This window comes from Xenopus laevis, chromosome 6L, assembly GCF_017654675.1.
Source record: "Xenopus laevis strain J_2021 chromosome 6L, Xenopus_laevis_v10.1, whole genome shotgun sequence".
In the NCBI taxonomy this organism is placed as follows: domain Eukaryota; kingdom Metazoa; phylum Chordata; class Amphibia; order Anura; family Pipidae; genus Xenopus; species Xenopus laevis.
The window spans coordinates 101,726,911-101,741,970 of record NC_054381.1 but is presented as its reverse complement, the minus strand read 5'-3'; the positions used below and the strand labels follow the sequence as shown (position 1 = coordinate 101,741,970).

At 38.8% G+C, this 15,060-nt stretch overlaps 2 protein-coding genes across 2 annotated transcripts; both read right to left on the bottom strand.

Moving 5' to 3' along the window:
- Nucleotides 1–4,399: 4,399 nt before the first annotated feature.
- Nucleotides 4,400–8,935, bottom strand: LOC121394697 (serine/threonine-protein kinase 3-like). Its single transcript, XM_041566330.1, has 5 exons — nucleotides 8,624–8,935; nucleotides 8,364–8,436; nucleotides 6,356–6,531; nucleotides 5,654–5,852; nucleotides 4,400–4,711 (listed from the first exon to the last, which is right to left on the bottom strand). The coding sequence occupies exons 1-4, from the start codon at nucleotides 8,640–8,642 to the stop codon at nucleotides 5,734–5,736; spliced, it is 387 nt and encodes a 128-aa protein (XP_041422264.1). The 5' UTR covers nucleotides 8,643–8,935; the 3' UTR covers nucleotides 4,400–4,711; nucleotides 5,654–5,733.
- Nucleotides 8,936–9,389: 454 nt separating this feature from the next.
- Nucleotides 9,390–11,307, bottom strand: LOC121394473 (serine/threonine-protein kinase mig-15-like). The gene is made up of 6 exons (XM_041565628.1): nucleotides 11,281–11,307; nucleotides 10,528–10,566; nucleotides 10,308–10,373; nucleotides 9,870–9,995; nucleotides 9,655–9,765; nucleotides 9,390–9,541 (listed from the first exon to the last, which is right to left on the bottom strand). The coding sequence occupies exons 1-6, from the start codon at nucleotides 11,305–11,307 to the stop codon at nucleotides 9,443–9,445; spliced, it is 468 nt and encodes a 155-aa protein (XP_041421562.1). The 3' UTR covers nucleotides 9,390–9,442.
- Between the last annotated feature and the right edge of the window lie 3,753 nt (nucleotides 11,308–15,060).

The window sequence follows — 15,060 nt, the reverse complement described above, 5'->3', positions numbered from 1 at the left end:
TTCCTCACATTTTTATGCAATCGTTTTGTTCAACCCACTGAATTAAAGCTGAAAGTCTGCAGTTCAACTGCATCTGAGTTTTTTCATTTAAAAGTCATAGTGGTAATGTACAGAACCAAAATTAGAAAAAAGCTGTCTCTGTCCAAAGATTTACGGAACTAACTGTATTTATCACAGATCATCAGACATTTATGTAAGCCAAGGAACATTCTTGTCAGTTTATTATGAAAAGCAAGCAGCAATCTTTAACCCCTCAGCTGATTGCCATTCAAATGGGGAGGGATTCTGAGTGCCCATGGGGCTGTTCTGCTATTCAGAAACAGAAAATCACTAATATCACATATAAGCAAGGAGTGTTAGGGGCAAATTCACTAAGCGCCGTAGCGCCTAACGCTAGCGTCAATTCGCTAGCGTTGGTCATTTTTGTTACTTCGCAAATTCTCTAACGAACGCTGGCGTAAATTCGCTAGTGTTACATCGCACCCTTACGAATTTGCAAAGGACGTAACTACGCAAATTCACTAACGCGCGCATTATACTGAACGATACCTTTTACGCTAGACTTCTTTCGCCACCTCAGACCAGGCGAATCGCAATAGAGTAGATAGGGATTTCTTCAAAAAAAGTTCAAATTTTTTCTATGTCCCAAAAAACGCTGGCGTTTTTTCTATATTATGGGTGATAGGCTGAAAAAGATCGAACAAATTTTTGGGGCTCCCCTCCTTCCCCCCTACATTTCCTAACTCATGGCAACTTAACTATACAGTGGGCACATGTGTAGGGCAAAAAATAAAATTTTAATTGATGTTTTGAAGGTTTTCCAGGCATTTGTAGTGCTGCTACATTTTCCTCCATTGAAATTTGAATTTGGCGCCGTATGCAAATTAACCATCGCTAGCATAACTTCGCTTAAAGAATCAACGCTAGCGCAACTTCGCAACCTTACGCTACCCCTGAGCGCAACTTTGGATTTTAGTGAATTTGCGGAGCTCTGGCGAAACTACGCCTGACGAAGTGCGGCGAAGTTACGCCTGGCGCAACTACGAATCTTAGTGAATTTGCCCCTTAGACTCTGTGTATGTGCAATTGACCTCTCTGGTAAAGTATATGGATACTTGTCTTGGATAGGCACCCGGATGACTGCAATATGTGATTATTAATTGAACAATGTGAAGAGTAATACCTATTTATAGCAACCAGTGACATCGGTAGTATTTTTTCAAAATTGTTTTTAGACCAACTGTTGCTGGTGTAATTGGAACACTTACTTGCCAGTGTTAAGATAATAAATTTGTCAACCAAATGCTGACACACTTCTTTTTCTCGTTACAGATATACAATAACAGATATGATGTAATATGTATATAAAACATTTTGCTACTGTGTTTTTGTAAGTATTTTAAAGACAAATAAAAAAAAAATCTGAATTTAAGAAACAGTTATGGTTCATTAACACACAATTCTGTTTGTAATCTAAAGACTTAAGATAAACACTGTCTGATCCTGTGGTATTCAAGCAATGTGCCCATGCGCCAAACTGATTGTTAGTGTCCAAGGGGTCTTGCATGGTACGGTCACTTTTCTTTGATATGCTCATTTCAGCCAATGGCCAAAACAATCAGGAACTGTGGCTTCTCTTCACTTCTTCATCTGTTGATGCCCCATGCAGTAGTTAAAATGGTATCTGTAAGTGAATGGCCAGCTTAGGGGTTGTTGCAAATTATCAAGAAGAAAATGCGGTTTGCCTGTATATATAATATACAGAGCTGTTTCAGCATGGAAGGTCCCATTGGGCACAGGAGTGTGAATAGCCCCTCCCCCTCATTTATACAGAATAGGGACAAATATTCTTATCATATAATAGATCAGTCCATATTACCAATATGCACACTGGCACTCTGCACATACCCACTCATGCCCTGCACTGGCACATTGTATGTACCACAAAATGTAGACTCATTGAGCCCTATACATGCTGCAGGACCTTCAACCCCATCAGTGCTGTTGCCTAAAGTGCTTACAAAGTCATGCAACAACATTTATACCGGAAAGGGAAAACCCAGGGGTGCCAAGAATCAGTATAATACTTCTTGGGAGCTTACTATAATGTAACTGCGCCCAGCTTAAATCAGTGCAAGGGACACCTGGCCCCAGTGAAAACATGGTGGTGTGGTACCAAATCTCAGAAGCAGTGTCATGTTTCCCATGTTCATGAATATCAGTGGGCATGGATGAGAATGATTTGTTATTCAACCTTATGTGAAACATGGCAGCCTGCCCAACGTCATTCTACTTTATCCTAACATGTGGGAAAGCAGCGTCATGCAGGGGGTGATGGGACTAATATCAAAGTGTGGGCCAAAGAGAACTGACAAGCTGATACAGCCACAACCTGCATTTAAATACAATAACCTCTCTTTAAAGGGTAAGTAAAAACCTGAAATCATCATAGACTATATGGTGTCATGTTTGGGACAGGGCTGTTTCACATATCCAACATCATTGTCATTGGTAAAGTTACATCCCACATTTAGAAGAAAAATCCTTCCTGGGAACTCTGGTGGGGTGGGATCCTCTTCAGAGGGAGGCAGATTTGCACCCCTGGGGAGCAGGGTTCTAGGGTGATATATACATTATGCTATAAATGGGTATTCAATTATACACTTCTTCATTTAGCCCAGGGATCCTATAGCTTTTCCTAAGGCTGATGGCAGATTGGGTGTCTTGTCAACCACTTGAAATCACTTCTTCTTAGTGCAACAAAGGGCCCACAATAATTTTCCATCTGTGTTAATTGAAATCATTGCATATAGGAAACCTGCATAAAAATACCCTCTGTCACCTTTTTTCACTACTACTCTGGTTCGGCGTGCAGCAATTTAGCTTTGTGTAGATGCCAAAATAATACTTATGGCAATGTCATGTCTATGAGCCGGTCGCATCTAGGGAAAACGTCTTCTAATGTCAGTGACATGTTTATGGGTCAATCTTTCCTACTCCCAAATTGTATTGATCACAGCAACATGTTTGGCCACTGACCCATAGTTCCAAAGGCTACTAATATATGTGATATGTTTATGGGATAGTCCCTGCTAGGCCCAAAATTTAGTATGGGTAATTACATGTTAATAAACCAGAACCGGCTTAACCCAATCTGAAGATGTACTTATCTGAGTTATGTGCTTCTGTACGCTTTATATCATATGTGTAAAGTTAAAATATTTTCCTTCAAGTACAATGACAATAAATCTGGCCTCAGTGCAGACCAGTAGGGCTGGATCCAGACATGGCTTATTCCCTTCTTAAATTTCTTCATCTTTTTCACCCATTTCTCATACCCCTTGATTCCTGAACCATTTCCCTTGCACTACAGCTCTCCATCCCCTCTAATATTCCTATCCCAAACAATACTAGGGTACAATAAAAATGCAAGAACACAATTATATAATGTATTTATATACTGCAAATTTATTTATATTAATTTAAAAAGGAAAGAACTCACGTCCATTAAGTTAAAATTGTAGTGTAAATGGGACCTATTTAGTAGTTGATCCAGAGAAAGGCGAAAACCCCCATCTGAAGCCAGAGCCAATTTGCCTCAGAGGGGGAAAAATTCCTTCCTGACTCCCAAAGGGCAATCGGACAAGTCCATGGATCAACTTCTACTAAGATTTCATGTCAGTATCCCTGTGTTTTTCCCTACCTAAAGATGGATGTAACCCTTTAAACTAGTTAATATATGGGCATAATTTTTACTCGGCTATAGGAGAAGTGAATGTTTGAAGGCAAGAGATGTGAAATTAGGAGCAATGGTATTTTAAAGATAACTTTTTAATAATTCTGAACTAAGGGAACAATAAAAATGTAGATGAGAATTTAGATTCAAGGAGAAGGTTTCTTGGGGCTATGTGAAGGCAACAGCTACTGGTGAATCAGATGAATTTTTTAAGCTATTAACAAATATGCAAAAGGGGGCCCAGCAATTGCAGATATGGTAGTTGTCAGTAATCACTACTACTGGTGTTGCCTTGAAAATAAGAAGGTGATGGTGGAAGTGTGTTGGTATGATGACTGAGCCTGCTGGTATAGGTTCAGAAGAATAAGGGGAAGAGGCTGATAGTGGAGCTAAAGGTAAATGAAAAGAAGAGGCCATGGGTGGAGGTATGGTAATAAAAAATATCTCTGATAAATGCTACTGCTAATGCTAAATGCTACTTCTAAGTCTGTGAAATTCTAAGCGGATGTCGTTATTGGAGCAATGGTTGTATGAAATGTGATGTGATTTTAGAGATTTATGATGTAGTAACATGAATTCCAGACACCACTGTTGCAGCTGTGGTAGCCTGAAATTAAATATTAAATGAGCCATAAATAGAGGCACTGTTTGGGCTATGGTAGGTGGAACTGCAAATGCTGAAGGTGTACCAACATGGTGGAGGAGGAACAGTAGAAGAAGAAGAGATATGTGTGAAATAGATATGTGTGAAATATAGAAGCAGTGGGTAGAATAATGGTACAGTAGTTGAAATGTAAGGTACCACTGGTGGAGATGTGAACCTTGAATTTGAGACTGCTGGTGGTGTTGCATGATCTCAAGATAGATGCCACTGGTTACATTAGTAAATGATCATCCTGGTGCTTCAGGGGAGGAGCAGACACTGCTGGTGGAGCTGCACTAATCTCAAAGTCACCACTGGTTGAGCTGCTTCACCTGTAATATAAAATAAAAATCAATTAGTAATCTATCATATTCATTATGAATATTCATTAAGAAGCATGGCATTAGAAAGAATTTTATACTTTGGCATAGGCCTCATTAACAGTAATGGGTAATAGTAGGAAAGCAGAGAATTAGAATTACAGATTCATGAATGTTACTAAGCCTTTATAGGCCAAATACATTTTAAAAATCCCCTTGTGGTGGCAGCAACCTTATATGGATATATGAGAAATAAGAAACTTTCCAAATACAATCAATTAAATATTCTGTACAGTGTCTGAAATAATCAAGTTTATCTTCACTTTGCCTCTCTCAGCATCTGTTTCTCTTCGTTCTGTCTTCATGGGAGTTGGGGTTCAGACATTCATTGCTAGTTAGATCCAGTATAGTTAGATCCAGTATATCTTATAGGGGGGGTCCTTTTGCCTAGAAGATGTATTAGAGCTCACTATTAAAATCACCAGACATCATGTCTCATCATGTAGGATTACATGGCAGTTATTTTATTAGATTTTGTTTGTACTGGAATCAGTTGTTTGAGTGAGCTCTAATACATCTGCTAGGAAATGAAGCCCCCCTATAAGATATATTGGATCTAATTGTCAATGAATATCTGACACCCAACTGCTGCATGTAGAGAGAATGAAGAGAAACAAATGCTGAGAGAGGGATACTTAAGATAAACTTGATTACTTCAGAAACTGTACAGAATATTTAATTGATTGTATTTAGAAAGTTTCTTATTTCAGTATGATGCAATAAGGCTACTGTCTGTGAGCAGAGAAAACCCTGATTTAGCCCATAACATCTCAGGGTGTGCACTTATCTGCTTGTCTCTTTGCATGTGGGAAAGATTTCAAGCAGTAAATGCAGAGAATGTTGGTCTAATGCTCTGTAGAACCAATGAATAGTGATATTGAATGGAGACGGTACCTTTCTCTGTGGATGTTTCTTTCACCTAGAATTTTACACAAGAGATTCATTCTGGGCTGTTGCTGTTACTGGCCACAAGATCAGCTACAGGGAAAGCCCTCCAGGGCCATTTGCAGAGCCACTTTTTGTTCCTCTGCTGTGTTGCGTGCGTAGAAGTCACAAGCTCGACGCAGCTGTTTCATAGCTTTTCCCTTCAATCCTGTATAGATTAAAAAAAGCAAAGTGAGGAAATAACCAACATTAAATTCCTGTTTTGTCCAATTATTTGGAAATGATAAGATAGATTTTAAATAAACATGGACAGACACCGTACAGAGAAATTTCTTCCCGGGTAGCGGTCCATAGTGGGGCCCCACGCACAAGGTCATTGGCAAAGAGGTTTTCTTTCCAACCCACAACTTTGATGTGATGGCAGAATTATGAAATATAAACTGAAGACCAAATGCAAATTCTTAGAATCTCATTGTCAATAACGAACTAAAATGTAATATTAAGGTGATGTAGCCCTTAAAATATTTTCATTATTCATATTGCGATAAGGAATGTATTCTGCTCAAAAGTAAAATGCAATAAAACATTTAAAAAAAAATAAAAATACATTTTATTATTCCCAGCACCACTTTCATTTTGCAGTGTCTCATTTCAGTGTTGATTTACACTCTGTGATGGTGCAGTTGTATCAGATATAATGGATTCCTTCACCTTTCTTGGCCGGCCGGTTCTGCAGAGCCCGGAGATGTTCTTCAATCTCAGCCCTGATGATCTTCTTAGGGGGCAGTTCTTTGATGAATGGGTGCTGCAGGAGTTCTTCAGCACTTCCTCTCTCAGAAGGATCCTTCGTCAAACAGGACTCCAGAAAAGACACAAAACTTTGTGACCTGGATAAAAGGAATGAGAAGTTCTTTTAGCTTTATCTAGTAAAAAAACATCTATCCCTTCAAATGCCTAAAATGCTGAGAAAGAGAGAAAATGACTAAAGAATGTTAAACATCACATAGAATTAAAGGGATGGTTCACTTTTAAGTTAACTTTTAGCATCTTATAGAATGGTCAATTCTAAGCAACTTTTCAATTGGTCTTCATTATTTTATTTATATTTTTTAAATTATTTGAATTCTTCTTCTTCTGACTCTTTCCAGCTCTCATATGGTGGTCATTGACCCCATCTAAAAACAAATGCTACAAATGTATCGTTATTGCTACTTTTCATTACTTGTCTTTCTATTCAGGCCTCTCCAATTCATATTCCAGCCTCTTATTAAAAGCAATGCATGGTTGCTTAGGTAATTTGGACCTTAGCAACCAGAAATGGCAAACTGGAGAGCTGCTGAATAAAAAGCCAGATAACTCAAAAACCATACATAATAACGAATGAGAACCAATTTCAAATTGTATCAGAATATATTTTAGTACATCATATTAAAAGATAACTCAAAGGTGAACAACCCCTTTAAACTGATATATGGTTATAGCTACAAATATATTTTGCTTTGTTTGATGTGCCCTGATTAATTCAGTTTGGCTGTGAGCTGTGTGGCCATTTTGGGGGTGGGATAGGAATCACAGGAGCATGGGGGCAGCAGGATTCCTGGCTAAAGTACAATAACAATATATAGATGAGAAACAAATAGTTATTCCTGAAGTGTTAGAGGAATCCCAAATCCCAGGATTACCCACAGCTATGCCATATCAGTCAACAAAGATATGAAGGGGACAATATTGGCATATCTATAGTGACATAGACCCTTACAGCTATGTGTGTAGGGGGGACTGGTAATGTCCAATGATTTCCCCACACATTTTTACTTAATCCTCTGTAAATGCAGGAGTTAGGGCAGAGACCATACGCACCCATAACCCAGCCTGCATTTAGAGGAATGATGTGGAGCTGCAATCAAACAAGCCATATTCTTGTAACACAGTTATGGGATCTTTAAAATAAAATACACATCCCCAAAGCTGAGACTGAAATTCCCCTATTATAGCTTCTTTCAAACATTTTTATTTGAATCTTAATATATCAAAAGAGATAAGTAGTTATTACAATTATGTAATCGCATGAAATATTTGCATAGAGAAAAGAAATGGGGGAGAGAGAGAGAGGACAGAAATAAAATCGGTTCCGTCTCAATCTGACTGGGGGATCGTTCAAAGGAAAGGAAACTTTAAATCAACAGTACTTACTGACAGCATATTATATTTAATAAACATTGGTGATTAGTATTGCATGCTCTAGGGTGGTTTCTGCAAGGTCCCTTAAATGCCATACTATAGAGTAATGCAATGGGTTTACAGTGGAACGAAATATCATTAAGTATTAGTTATTCCAGGTCTGAAAAATTCAAAGTGTTACAAAATAAACGCTTACATATGATGTTATCATATAGTTCTTACAAAAGGATCGAAGGGGTTTCTGTAGTCGGAAAGAGTATTTATACCATGGTTCCCATATTTCCTTGAGTTTCTCATTTTTATCCATAATTATACTGGTTAGTCGTTCATTAACCATTATCCAGTTCAGCTTGTCTTTAAAGTGGGAAATTGGAACCCAGGGTGAGCTATTGCAATTTTTGCCCTATTATCACTTGTGACTTGTCTGAATGTAACAGTCCTGTTTGGATATAGAAGTTGGCAAAAAACCACTGATGTAAGTATATAAGCAGAGTTCCATTGCACAGACACAATGCACAGAGACATGGGAAGGACTCACCAGGTCTTTGATCGAAGCTTCGGTGGTTGGGCTTCTCTGATCAGGTGCTCCACTGGGTATTGCCCTGCGTAAGCTAGAAGTTAACAACAAATATATCAGACCCTTCAAACATGTCTATAACAGATCTATTTACGAAAAGGTCTTTTTGCTGGAAATGGCGAATAAGCTTCAATTCTTCCAATTCTGGTTCAGAAGTTCTTGCTGCTCAAAGTCTAAAATAAAGTATCCATAAGCAGCCACAATTCTTGTGATTCACTTACGTTCTTGTCCCTCGGCCATTTCGATGGCGGTTATACCCAGCGACCAGATGTCACACTGCAAAAGACAAACAAAAGAGCATTAGAAGGAGAGAATTGAGTTAGTGGGTTTTTAATAAAATCTAAATAAGGAGGCTACTACTCTTTCATATTCTACTTTAGAAACATATACATATATTTGTATGGGAGCAAAAGTACATGGCATTCTCCTTAGGTCAATTATGGCCAAAACAGAACAAAATACAACTTCTAAAATATCCCAATGCACACCCTAGTAATAAAGCACACCATGTTATATGTAAACGTGAGAAAATGCTTTTTTTAAATTATATTTATAAACGTATACAGCAATACATCTCCATTACAAACAATAGCAGTAACATAACTGAGCAAAAGAACAAATATTTTAAAGCAGACACATTGTGCAAAAAGGTAAGAAACCCAACGTTTCAGAAAAACTTCTTTCCCCCCATGAGAAAATTACTTCCTCTATGTCCCATTAACACTAATAGGTAAATGCTCAGTGTTGTTACAAGTATTATAAGTACAACATACTTTGGTGTCATACGCCAGGTGCTGACCCTTCTGCCTTATGGTCTCGGGTGCCATCCAATGTGGAGTCCCTTCCGCTTCGTGGCACAATCCAGTTTGCGGGTCCAGGTTCCAGCTGTTTCCAAAGTCGACTGAAATGACAGATAGAATATATTAATGGAAAATAATTTGTTTGACCACAATAAGATAGAAACCTGAATTATGAAAACCCCCTGACTCCAAATTCACAGAAGCTCCCCACCATCCATTACTCCATTATAACTGTAAGTTTTACTCACTGATCTTCACTTTGGCCGTCTCTGTGAGCATGATGTTCAGGCTCTTTATGTCTTTATGAACGACCCGGTTCTTGTGGATGTGGTGCAGACCCTGGGGAGATAGAGAATGTAACAGACATAAGACTAAAACATTCCCAACAAACAGATTGTATATATAATCTATGCAATTAAAGAAAAGTCCTTAAGGGGTAAATCTGACCTTACCTTTAAAACCTCCTTGCAGACATAACCAATCCAGGTCTCCTTCAGGGATTGGCCATTGGTCTTGTTGATGAGGTTGTGGAGAGAACCGCCACCACAGTATTCAAGAGCAATCTGCAATAGAAAGAAATTATTTAAGGGCCGTGTATTATATCATCTCTAGCAGTGATCTGTTTGGCACATAATAGATGAATGTGATACGGTAAATAATTTCTTACTTCCAAGAGCTCCGATGAGCACTCCGTGAGTGGAGCCCTGTAGTAGGCTCCAAAGAAAGAGGCGACGTTCTTGTGGCCGCTGAACTGCTGGAGAAACATCAGCTCCCTGCAGACTGAGTCTTCATCCTGGAGTGGAATAATAGAAATCCCTTTAAGCTCACATAGGCAACCTCACAAACAGGCATGATATAACAAATAGAAGTATAAAGATACGGTTACCCCGACTGATGTTGGCTATCTTCACGGCCACCACACCTTTCCGATGGTGTCGTCCCTGTAATGCAGACAGAAAAGTTTAACTTACACTTTGTTTTAGCAAGTCTTGGTTTAACAAGGCATTTTGGGAAGATACTAAATTCAGTGCAGAGCTATTTAAGCCTTTTTGTGAACCACTGAGTAAGTTCTTTCTATTCAACCCTAATTTAGTTGGTCCCTTACCTGGTAGACGTCTCCAGTGCCGCCCTCTCCGAGGAGCACATCCTTGGTCAGCCGACCATCAGGAGGCTGGACAACAAAATAGAATAAAAGGAGAATTTTATGCATAACATAATATTTAAAAAGGGTAAAATATGTCCATCACCAAACCAACTCCCAGATTCCATGCTCTAGCAGCATTTACAGTGAGTGTTCACATTATTTTCCCCTCTTTTCTACTCACCTTGTAAATCTCAGAGAGGGAGCTGGATTCCGACTGTCGCTGTGGGAAAAGAGAAAGATTTTATTAGGGACAGTATAAGGCCCAAGACTTGCTGAATAACAAAATGGTACTACCCTGTGTGAAAGATGCCCTTATCCCACTGATATTAGATCTTCATAATAAGTATACACACTAGCACGAGCCCTAACCAACACATGGATATATTTGGGGAAGAGTAACACTGGCACAGAACTACACATCAGCCCTGGCATTTGGTTTATATAATTTCATGGGCATTCTTCACAACACTATTGGTATTAGGTTATATAACAACACGTTTATCCTACCCATAATAATATCACAATAGGAAAGGTAAATTTGGTAAATGGATGGGTTTTACAATTTTAGATGCACTTTGGGTAGTTTTATCACTTATTATTACCCCCTCATTTATTAGATTTTAAAGTGTGGGTTTTTAAATGATGTTTATTCCTAGACTACTGTTTACAGGAATTCCCCATTTTTATTTAGTAAATTATTACTGTTAAATGTGTAAATTGTAATTCGTAATCTATAATGTGTAATGTAAAAACCAATAAAAACCTAAATACAAAAAAAAAAAAGAAAGATGCCCTTATCCCAAATCTACTAATTAGTGCAGTAACAGGGACCGTATTTACTAAGCCCTATAGCAAAACCATTTTAGGACCTCTTAAACCTTAGGACTAAAAAAACATTTCTTAAAGTCAAATTAAATTGTAACAGCCACCTTACCTTCCTCCGTGGGGCGCAGAATGGCATTGCGCCCAAGTCTTTTTGCTCTTAAAAGAGCAGTTGGGTTTTTAAAAAAAAAAAAAAGATCAGCAGACGTGAATGGAAGATGGTTTTTCCTAGGAAACGTCAAAAATACTGAATATCTCGCAGGAAAATCACTGGTAATCGCAGGAAATCACAGGAAATCAGGTAGAAATCGCTATGAAGTCGCTACAGATCGCTCAGAACTTTCACTTTATGGGGAGACGAAAAGAAAAAGAGATCGTGAGCACTGATCATACACTCATCTTGATTTTAGAACTCCTTTTTTTTTCAAAAATTGGAAATCTGATTTTCCTGTAATGTGGCACTGACTCAGGTTAGCCAAACATCTTAAGCAAAAATCCAACTGTGACTGGCTGCTTGATCACCATACATATTAAAGGGGAGGTAACTTTTGGTATGTTATAGAATTGCTAACTCAATTGGTCTTCATTGTTTATTTTTTATAGTTTTTGAATTATTTGCCTTGTTTTTCTGACTCTTTCCAGCTTTCAAATGGGGGTTCCTGACCCCATCTAAAACCAATGCTCTGTAAGGCTACACATTTATTGTTATTGCTACGTTTTATTACTCATCTTTCTATTCAGACCCTCCCCTGTTTATAATCCTGTCTCTTATTCATATCAAGTTGCTATGGTAATTTGGACCCTAGCAAAAAAACTCAATTTCTCGCATTAGAGGAGAAACCTGAACAGCAAGTGACCAACTGTCTCTCCAAATGCTGTCAGTGACCCCTGTTACATGTTAACATGGGAGATTCAAGACATTTACCCTTAATACTTTCTTAACTTTTACTTAAAAGCTTTTTAATAAGTAAATGTTATATATAAAGTGAGATACAGAGAGAAGTATGAATATTAATAGCATTAGAGGAGAAACCTGAACAGCAAGTGGCCAACTGTCTCTCCAAATGCTGTCAGTGACCCCTGTTACATGTTAACATGGGAGATTCCAGACATTTACCCTTAATACTTTCTTTGTTTTTACTTAAAAGCTTTTTAATAAGTAAATGTTATATATAAAGTGAGATACAGAGAGAAGTATGAATATTAATAGCATTAGAGGAGAAACCTGAACAGCAAGTGGCCAACTGTCTCTCCAAATGCTGTCAGTGACCCCTGTTACATGTTAACATGGGAGATTCCAGACATTTACCCTTAATACTTTCTTTGTTTTTACTTAAAAGCTTTTTAATAAGTAAATGTTATATACAAAGTGAGATACAGAGAGAAATATGAATATTAATAGTATTAGAAGACGAAATTGATCACCAAGTGGCCAACTATCACTCCAAACACTGTTCAGGATTCCTCCCTTAATAATTTCTAAACTAGCTAATTTTAATACTTGAGACAAATACAGAGAAATGTGCATATAAATATTAGAAGAACAATCTGAATTTCAAATATTTTATATCTGGAGGTTTGTAGTCTCCTGCACCCCCGTGCCCCTTCCCTCGACCCCCAACTCTCCCATAATCACTTTTTATATCTATTAAAATGAGAGAAAATATGCAAAACCAAGACTAATATCCCAGGCACTACCTATTAACATAATTAAATATCCATTTTCTGCATTTATGTCATTATTATTTAATTTGTCCCCCTGTGTGGTGTGTAATGGTCCACTCACCTCTGGTCCCAGAAATGAAAGTGAGAAAACCGTTATTAACTGTCACTTTGCCGTGCAGTGATTTTCTTGTCAGTGTCATGGTGACTCCGTCTGCCTCTTTCCATTGGACGCAGTAATTAATCCGTCGAGATGCAGGTTGCCATTGATGGCCCATAGCAGTTATTATAAAAACCCCCTGTAATTGTTTTCTCCATAGAAGGTCTCCAGTGATGAGCTCTCCCACTCGGCAGAAGCCTCCCATCTCTTCTCGTACCCCTGACTTGCTGAGGGGTAACATGGACCTTTGAACACCATTGGATTCCCCTGTTTGAATCACAAGGATATTCACGTACACAATAATGAATAAATCATGATCATTATAGACCAAACTAAAAGGAAACATTGACACTTTGCAGCAATTGTCTTTGGACATATGAGTAGAAATTGGCCTTATTGCTGCCACATCTGAGTGAATTGCCAGTGTTTATTCACAAAAAGATTCCTGAATGCCCTTACAGCTCCACAGGAAGAGTAAATCACAATGGAGGGGGGTATGTGAATATAGGAGGTGGGCTTGCAGAGGTTCAGGGTTTAGAAAGAGGAATCTGTCCCATCAACCCACTGTGAGGCCCCACAGCACCCCCATTCCCATACACACTCAGTAATTAGGCACCAGGCTCCAGTCCATCTCTGTCTCACACACACACACACAGCAATTATGAGGGATATTTGTGTCCGGCACCAATGGGAAGGGGTTTCTTGCATCGTCATAAAAAACATAAATTTGCTGTCACTGTTAGCCAATGGTTGACAAGCTTCTGCAGCCAAGGAAAGCACTGTCCTGACCCATCTATCACAATAGTCTTTGCTGTCACTGGAGACAAGCTTCCTGCAGTGATTAGGAGCATGCTTCTCAGCCCAGAGTGAGTGTGGGAGGAGCTTCAAGAGTCTGCCAGACACGAGGAAATGGAGATCTGTATGGATACACAGTTGCAATACACTCGTTCTGGCGCAGGGAAGATTTCTAGAGGACATTAAAATCAGTAGGGAAACATTTATGGGCGCAGTGCTGCCTTTATAAAGTGTATCTCAAAGGGCCCACTGATTTGGGGTATCATCTGCACTGTGTCTCATGTCTGTGCCTAGTTTGCACTGGTGTCTGTGTTGACAGTGAGTAATTATCTTTGTATTAATTTATAATCATTCTATATTGTGACATCTTTATCCAATGTGACTGTATATTGTGTAGTTGGTCCCTAAGCTCAGTAAAATGTGCAGCAGCACAGAGCATGTGAGTTGAAGTCAAGCAAGAAATAGAGATGGGGGACTAATTGGGATCTTAAGGCTTAGTCCACACCAGGCGATTCGGGGAGATTTACGCCTGCGCTAAATTGCTCTTTCTTTGAGGCGACTAATCTCTCTGAAACGCTTCCATCTTCTCCTGCGCTGGCTGTATGAGAGTCGCCTGCGTTATGACCACACGCGATGCTTCATCTTTCCGAAGTCGTCCGAATTGCCTCACGAGGAAAATTCAAGCAACTTCGGAAACGAAAGCGACGCAGTGTGATAATGCACGGTGATCTCATTACACGCGGGCGCACCAAAGACACTCATACTGATCTTCACTAAAACTACGGTAAGGTTGTTGCCTACAAGAGGCATCGCAGGAGCGTGGTGTTTTGGCTGAACATGTCTAAAATGCATTTTCCTCATTCCTAGTACCGGAGTCAATAAAATTTCCAAGATAATATAAATCTGAAATCCGTTGCAAAATTGTCCTCAGAATATATCATTCTCTCTCATAAGTAAAGTTTAATTTAGAAGGTGAAAACCCCTTGTTGATAAATGGCCCTTAAACACCCAAGAACAGGTGCTTTTTCCTACAATATTCCAAATATTGTATGTTTGTATAGAATGAGCTTCACGCTGATGCTGTATCAATGCTTCATACATCCGGGGGGGAGGGATTGGGTGGATGAGATTTCCTATAACCTTATTTTTTTGTCTGTTTTTTATGTCAAAATATGTGCTAAAATAATCCCTGTAGCTGCAACAGAGCCACCTTGCATTTTCACCAGCCCAGCCAGTAAAAATACATATTTTGTCATCAGGTGTTATTTTCAACTT